Here is an 8537-nt window from a genome sequence, read left to right on the forward strand (position 1 = left end):
ACCGGAAGGCGGAAGGCGCCGTTGCCTAGCAACCAGGGGCCAAACAAGCGCGAGACGCAGAACGTGACATATTAGCACCTCTGCTTATTAGCATTAAGGTCTAAACTAACAGTACTCTACTAACTGTAAGCAAACTAAACTCAACTTAAGCTTGATTTATCTTTAAATATCGCTTGGCGCTTCACACATTTTGAGTAACCGACTAAATGGCAGGCAAGAAGAAAGAAGCAAGTCTGCAGGTTGGACAAATGTTGACAAGAGTCTTCCTGTGTTTTAAGCTAACTGTTAGCTTGATAAAGCCCTGATATTGATTCGTTTTTCCTTGTCGTCCAGGCGTCTGTCACAAACCAAGAGCAGTGGGAGGAGATGCTTGCAACCAAAGGTTTAACAGGTAAGGCAGCTTCACAGGTAAAATAATTGTTATGTCCTTTGTAGTGTACGCAATCTGCTGTCAGCATCACATCTCTAAGCTTTTGTTCAATGCTGTTGTACACTTACAACATAAAAAAGTATGTGAATGAGCTGTTATTTGTTTTTGTGATTTATTGTGTGCTGCTGCCCCACTGTGTTCATTTGGAAAACTGCAGATTCAGTGCTTGGACTACCACTCTTCCTCTTTGTCTCTCTCTGTCTCTCTCTCTCTCTCACACACACATGCACTGTCTCTCTTCTTCTAGTTGTAGACGTGTACCAACAGTGGTGTGGTCCCTGTCGAGCTGTGGTTAGTCTCCTGCGAAAAATAAAGAATGAACTCGGTGATGATCTATTACATTTCGCCACAGTAAGCCCTGGGTTAATTTAAAATGTGAAGAATTTACATTGAAACCAAGATTTGTGAGGGAGCAGCATTAAACTTGTTTGTGTTTGTGTGTGTGTGTGTGTGTGCATGTCCATGTGGTGCAGGCCGAGGCAGATAGCATTGATACTCTGGAGAAATATCGAGGGAAATGTGAGCCCACCTTCCTTTTCTTTGGGGTGAGTCTGTGTGTATATACTGTATGTGTACAGTAAAAGTGTGTGTTCAAGATTCAGTATATATAATATATATATATATAACTTTAATTCTCTAGTTATTTGTGTATTTGTTTATTTTCTATATTTCTTTTCGGTCTATACTCCCTTTTATCCTGACTCTGTAATGGGCAGCCCAGAGTCATGCCCTTTCTGGTGGTGATGCGCTGCCCATTATTTCATTTATATTATTAATTCTCTCAGAATTGTGTGTACTCCTCAGCTCCTATTTTGTATACATTATAAATTATATTTTGCTGTTGCTGACTAGGTTTTTGCATCTTCTGTGGTTTGCTTACATGGCCCTGCTGTAGTCAAAGCATCTCTGTATGTCACTGCTTGTTAGGTTAAATTTGATTAAAAATTGTTTAAAAAAAACATGAAAAAGGTCTTTGTGTTGAAAGCAGGGCGGGGAGCTGCTGGCTGTGCTGCGAGGGGCCAATGCTCCTCTCCTTCAGAGGATGATTGTAGAGGAACTGGCCAAGGAGAAGTTGGTCCTGGAGCAAGGTGGTGAACGCAAAGTGGTAAGCCATTAGACATACACACATTCACTTACACATTTACACAGTACAGTTGTCCATTTACACATATGTTCATTTTAGAGCTCAAACAATAGGCCTATTTCATTAATTTTGATTTGTCATAGTAGGAAAAGCACAGGTGCTACTAATTACGTTAACGATGGCTCTGTTGTATCCAAGTGTTCCAGAAAGCCATGACAGTGTGAGAGCCAGCATGCACAGCACCAGACCCTAAAACTGTAGCAGATAAACAATATTTAGCCATCATGTATTTTATTATTTACATCTGTCTTTTACCTACTGTGACAGGTCAAATTGTTCTTTATGAAAATGGCCTGTTTTGTTGTTCATCAATTAGTTTATTATTTTTTCACAATTGAGTAATTGTTAAGTCTTTTTTTAAATATACAGTACAAAATATATATACAAATATATACAAAAAAACACAACACAGATCAAACCTGCCACCTTGATACACCCACCAATATACAGTCAGACAGAGAAAAGGGGTTGATGGTTGGCTCCAGCTTCTCAAATGTGAGAAGTTAGCGTTTTTCTTAGTCTTATGTGATAGTAAATTGAATATCAATGGATTTTGGACTGTTGGTCAGACAAAACATGCAATTTGTACAGTAGAAATAACCTTGGGTGTCCAGGATGGCCATTTTTCACTGTTTTCTGACATTATAGGCCAAACAATTGTAGATTAATTCAGAAAATAACTGGCAGATTAATCAATATTAGTTAACTCATACAAGAAAGTCTGTATTTAGGGACTCACTGTTTTCATTGGGTTTTATTGTGCCAGATTAAAGATGATGGTCTGGTGGATGATGAGAAGAAAGAAGAGGAGATGGCTCAGCAGGCAGAAAATGAAAAAAGCATAATTGGTATTGTGGAAACAATATAATCATATTATTGGTCATTTCTTATTGTCTTTGGTATTGCTGATACTGTAAATACCATTGTTGTTTACCAGTGTCATCATGATTGTGTTAACATTTTATCTGCATTGCTGATCATCACTCTGTTCGTCTGTAGTTCCTGCCAGTAAGTCCTACACAGTTGCCATCATCAAACCAGATGCTGTTGCTCACGGCAAGGCAAATGAGATCATTATGAAGGTACACAGAGACTAACACTGTTCACCTTCTGAGGAGACAAGATTGTCTCAAGCCTTCCTACTGACAATAGCTCATTACCCTGACATTACACCCCTGGCTAGATTCAAGACGCTGGGTTTGAGATCCTGGCCCACGAGGAATGCACGCTGACTGAAAGTGAGGCTCAAGATTTTTACCGACACAAAGCAGCAGAGGTACTGTATGGTGAGAACAGAATAACAGCAAAAATGCATATATCACATAGACATGTACCACATTCCTGTCTCAATGCAGAGACTGGCATACTAGTCAAACTGCTGATCTGTTCAGTGTGTGTTCGTGAGGTTAGTCAGGGCAATTTAAATTCTGAGTCAACACCCTAATGGGAGAGCAGTCACGACCAGCACAAAAATCATTTCAATTAGTTTGCAATACATCACACTTCCATCTGCATTTCTGCACAGGGCTCAAAATAGATCTGCTGTGTAAGCGGCTTTTTTATGTGCTTATTGTGCTGTTTGTGATGGGACTAAATGATTACAGATTTAAAAAATACCATATATAGTATAGTACAGTATATTTATTGTGTCTGCCTTTACAAAATGAATTCATACTATTACCATTTATAGTATAGTATAATTATAGTATAATTTTCAATGTTACTTTGTAAAGGCCTGATTTAAGAAGCTGGTTTCTCAGTTACCTGGATAACTTTGCTGTGTAAATCACAGATTGCTGATATGTGTATGCTCTTGTCTCTGGATGTGCTTGCGTGTATGTAACGGTGGTTTGTAGGCTTGCTTTGAGGACTTGGTGCAGTTCATGTCCAGCGGTCCGTCCCATATTCTGGTACTCTCTCAGGTTGAGGGCTCAGCCAATGTTGTACCAGCATGGCGTGAGTTCATTGGCCCAGCAGACATAGAAGAAGCCAGGAGAGAAAAACCAGAAAGGTTAGTTACTGGAAATGATGCATATGCTACATTCAAAAGAAATGAGCTGAGAAAACATCAACATTGGCATTACAACTGCAAGATACAGTATGATGAAATGGTCATTCCTGTGTCTTTGCAAACACTTTGTTTATAGCATAGGCACTTATTCGTGCACTGTTGATTGCAGCAGTGTGAAGCAATCTCAGGCTAAAGTCTGGGAAAGCGAATGAACAGCACATTCTCGCCTGCTCTGTCAGACACACCCAAACATTATGCTTCTCTCTGGTTGAGCACCAGCCGAGCAACCATCTGCTCTCCTCTCCTTTCTCCCCCCTGGCTTCCTGCAGCTTGCGGGCACAATACGGCACACAGACACTGTTCAACGCAGTGCACGGTAGTGAGGACATCGACCAGGCCAGCAGGGAGCTCGCCTTCTTCTTCCCCAACTTCAGGACGGCCTCGGTAACGGAGCAGGATGGGGAGGAAGAGCGTGTGGAGAGGACACTGGCTCTTATCCGGCCTGACGTTGCCAGAGAGAACAGAGGTAGAGCCCGTGCCAAATACACAAGCACAAGTACACACATGTGCGAGCACAGATACACACACAAAGGTGGTTCATATCGACATAGTGGGGTTGCTTCTCGACTCCCTCAGCAAAGGTCTTTTTTTTTTTTTTGTAACTGATCACTGCAGAAAAATTGATCACGCCTTCAAACTAGAAATTGGCAACTATCTATATTAAGCCTGTCAATTAGCTGTTTCTATGATTTTATTCAGCCCACCTCTCTGTATAATGCAGTACAGACCAACAGCTCTATGAACTGTATCCCCCAAAAATGATCATACAGTAGAATGCAGTATAATACAGGGCAATAAAGTACAATAATCATACCTTCATGACGATGATGATGATGTGTAGTTTTTGTTCAAACTGTGTTAGAGAGGTGCTGAGTGAACTATGTGGTCATTCTGGAGGGTGCAGTTTGTGGTGCTGCTGAATTTTGTTGCATTATACTAACAGCTGTTTCTATGATTTTATTCAGCCCACCTCTCTGTATAATGCAGTACAGACCAACAGCTCTATGAACTGTATCCCCCAAAAATGATCATACAGTAGAATCGTATTTTGCAGGCCTATGATATTAGGCTACATTTGTTACATGTACCTAATAAATAGGCAATTGAGTGTGGATGTTATATCTATGAATCTACAGAAGAAATCCTGGCTCAAATCCACAAGTCAGACTTCACTGTGGCTCTCCAAAAGGAGGTGATGTTGACAGAGGAGCAAGTCAGACAGTTTTACTTCCAGCATGTTGAGGAGGACTACTTCCCTGCACTGCTCCGGAACATGACCAGGTGACTTACACAATGCTCTTAAATAATCTAAAGAGTAGTATGTTACTGCGGATGTTTTCTTTAACTTGTGTACGTTTACAGTGGGCCAGTTCTAGCTTTGGCACTAGCCAGAACAGGAGCTGTTCATCACTGGAAGAACATCCTTGGTCCTGCTGACGTTAATAAAGCCAGAGAGGAGAATCCTGAATGGTGGGTGATGTGTGGTTCTATTCATTTATACAATTAAATGAGTCCACAGAAGTCATTGTGGTATAATTACTGATAGAAGAGCAACAGTCAGAGTTTTCATAGTTCAATCTATTGGACAGCTTTTGTGCCGACATTCTACCATCACACAGGAAATTAACTTTTTTTGACAGTAGTGCAGTCACAAGACAAAGTTCTGCAGAAGTCTCTCACCACATGCAATGCACCACGTTCACTCCAGTTTCAGGGGTTTCTTGAATGACAATCTTAAAAAATGTAGAAAAACACTAGCTGAAGTAGAAGCAGACGAGGCAGGGTGAGCCAAAGTGAAGAAAAGTACAATAAATTTCACCAATTCATCCGAAAAGAATTACTGGAAACCATCAAATATTAGCGGATAGATTTAGATGGTACCTAACAGTCTACTCACACCTGTAATGCTGACTCCTGCGCCCTTTATCACTCAGTCTAAGGGCCCAGTTTGCTGTGGAGAACGAGCCTATCAACCAGCTACATGGCAGTGCAAGCCATGAAGAGGCAGAGCGAGAGATCAGCTTCTTCTTCCCTAAAAAGCAAACACTGGCAGTGATTAAACCTGATGCTATGGAGGAACACAGAGGTCCTTTCTGGTCTTTTAGAACAATATAAAAAATTGATTAACTTGAGTTTGTGTAGATGTGCACAGATAAAGATATCATCCTTACAACGTATTGTCTGTTCACTCTGACAGAAACGATTTTGGAGGAGATCCTTGGCAGCGGTTTCTCTGTAACGCAGCTGAAGGAGATGGTGCTATCAAGGCAGATGGCTGAGGAGTTTTACAAAGAGCACAAAGAGAAACCTTTCTTCAGCCAGCTGGTGGAATTCATGTGTCGGTTAGTCTATCCAGGACACAGCAAAAGGAAAAGGGCAAATGACCACAGCAGACCTGCCCTAATTCCTGTTGCCGCTGCAAGTTTTAACAGCGCTTTTAACACTAATCTTAGCAGCTCAGAATCAAGGCAGCCTCAGGCAAGTGGCTGTAAAGTCCATCTCAATTTCACTCTTTGTTCCACCACACATCTAGATTTTAGAGTTATCTTCCGCTCCGATTAGCCTCTTTACTTGGCTGTTACACAACTGCTCGGACACAATGGGCAGAAAGATGGGTGCGGCTGGACTCTTCAGGCTGAGAAACTACCTTTACTGTCACTATCCCTCAATATCAGGTTTAGCCTTAATTTGTAGTTTTATATTCTAACCACTGAATGTTTTACAAGTTTGTTTTTATATTTAAGGTTACACGCTATCTCTTACAATGTATTTAAGTACTAACTTAAGACCAGGCGGAAAAGTCAACCAGACAGGGCAGCAAAATTTCTGCATCACCCAGAAAGCACTGATTTTGGTGATTTGCAGATCAATACTCACCAAGATGTTTAGGTCAGAATTGAGCTACTGTAATTTTAAGAAGTGATTACATATAGTGTTTCAACAGAATTTTAAAAACTACATTTCAATGGGTATAGATACATACTGAAATACAGTGATTGACATGTTATGAACTGAATTTCACCTCTAGATTTAACCTCAACGTCTAAAAAACATTTGAACTAATTATAGCCCAATTTTAACCTAAACGTCCAGACATCTTTCAACTGCACTTCACCAAATTATTGCATACTGGGAGGCTGCAGTCAAAGGCTGCTTATTGTAACAACAGACAGTGTCCCGTTGTGGCTCGACAATTTAATTGCAGTTAAATGAGATTTCCATTACTGTCTGTTATATGAACATCCTGTCATTGTTTGTTTCAGCGGGCCCTGTTTGATGCTCATCCTGACTAAAGAAGATGCGGTGGAGGAGTGGAGGGCCATGATGGGTCCCACAGACCCTGACCAAGCTAAGATGACCTCCCCAAACTCATTGAGGGCCCGCTTTGCCTCTGACATCCTCCACAACTCAGTCCACGGCTCCTCCAATGAGCAGCATGCGGAAGAGAAGATCCGTTTTATCTTTGGTGACATCTGCTTAGACACAGAGCTCACCGGTGATACTGACACATCCATTTTAGGTAAAAGTGTGTGTCATTTTCATCTGTCTCAAATAATAACAGTTCTGTTCTGATGCTTTTTAGGTTTTAGTTGTTTTTTATCCCCTATTTCTGCTAGAAACAGTATTTCTTCAGCTATGTTGTTTATAGTTAAAATGACAAATACTGTAAACTTGAAATAAAGGTCGATTTCTTTCAGCGAAAGAAAAAGACAGTTCTGCAGATAAAAACACAGGAATGTCAAGATCTACAACAGAAGAAATTTCTGATAGTCATCATCATCAACATGAAGGTAAGAAAAGTTTAAGAAAAAAGGTTTCACTGACGTTAGCTGGCCCAGTTCAAGGGCTTGAACCTTCACAGACAAAGGCCTGTCCCTTCCCCAAAGGCTCATACAGGCATACAAGCAGTATATAACACTATATATGCTGTATATACTAATATAGATACTCTACATATATGTATTTCGTCTAGTCTACAATTTGTCATTTTTCCATCTACGCCTTTGGATCATATCCCACCTTACCACTGATTTTTAAACAATGGTTATAACCGTTAAAATTAAAACTACTTTTGGTCTTTGTGAGGCTAGAATTTTGGGGAGGAGATGCAGGTTCAGCCAGATTTCCTGCATCTTTCACTGAATCCTTCCTCTGAATTGGGACACAGCAATCACTGCACTACACCCTGGGAACTGAGATTAGCTAGCCAGTGGATACGTCTCTTAATACTGCAATTCATTCATTCCACGAGCAAGGAGAGGTATCTCTTCTGTTCAGACACAAATGATGTCACTGATCTTCGTAATGTCACCAACATCAGCTGGAATGGAGATGTAAACTGCTGTCACAGTCTCTTCGTCGAGAGGGAGAAGTAAATCATGACCAGCTGCATTGTGGCTGCGGACGATTTTGTGATCCTATTTCACTGAAGTATTAATACACTTGGATGTCAAAATGTTTGAATCCTATGGCTGATGAATTTGAACAATGCAACATAACTATCGAATACTCTATTAGTGGTTGCAGGATCTCATTACATAGGGAATTCATTAATCTGCGGTTGTCAGAAGACCTGAGCTAATTTTCCTCTCTTACTTTACAGGTGACCTACATAATTTAAGTCCTTGCAGTCCGCAGACTGGAGGAAGTGATGATCCAGAGCACTGATTCCAGAAACTGAATTAATAACCACACTTGGTAGTTTCTCTTGTAATGTAGACTTCTGTAATATTGCTTAGTAGTGTTGTCTGTCACTCTTTATGAATCATGAAATAAACAAGACATATATGTAACATTTACACATTCTATGTACGTGGTGGTAGTGGGTACATAGCAAAGTCACCACTGGGAGTACGCTAGTAGTAGATATATCTTGAATTGCCTACAATAAA

General features: G+C 40.6%; 1 protein-coding gene across 1 annotated transcript; it reads left to right on the forward strand.

Moving 5' to 3' along the window:
- Nucleotides 1-206: 206 nt before the first annotated feature.
- Nucleotides 207-8355, forward strand: nme9 (NME/NM23 family member 9). Its single transcript, XM_041951282.1, has 17 exons — nt 207-239; nt 334-391; nt 678-781; nt 904-975; nt 1419-1535; nt 2341-2422; nt 2574-2656; nt 2758-2850; nt 3431-3585; nt 3915-4111; nt 4782-4926; nt 5008-5115; nt 5580-5731; nt 5843-5987; nt 6909-7165; nt 7344-7436; nt 8249-8355. The coding sequence occupies exons 1-17, from the start codon at nt 207-209 to the stop codon at nt 8311-8313; spliced, it is 1959 nt and encodes a 652-aa protein (XP_041807216.1). The 3' UTR covers nt 8314-8355.
- Nucleotides 8356-8537: the final 182 nt, after the last annotated feature.

This window comes from Chelmon rostratus, chromosome 13 (assembly GCF_017976325.1).
Source record: "Chelmon rostratus isolate fCheRos1 chromosome 13, fCheRos1.pri, whole genome shotgun sequence".
NCBI classification, from domain to species: Eukaryota; Metazoa; Chordata; class Actinopteri; order Chaetodontiformes; family Chaetodontidae; genus Chelmon; species Chelmon rostratus.

Coding starts and splice junctions, on each gene's coding strand:
- nme9 (XM_041951282.1), top strand. CDS start 207: ATGGCAGGCAAGAAGAAAGAAGCAAGTCTGCAG. Junction 4,112..4,781: donor CGTTGCCAGAGAGAACAGAG/GTAGAGCCCGTG, acceptor ATGAATCTACAG/AAGAAATCCTGGCTCAAATC. Junction 5,988..6,908: donor CTGGTGGAATTCATGTGTCG/GTTAGTCTATCC, acceptor TGTTTGTTTCAG/CGGGCCCTGTTTGATGCTCA.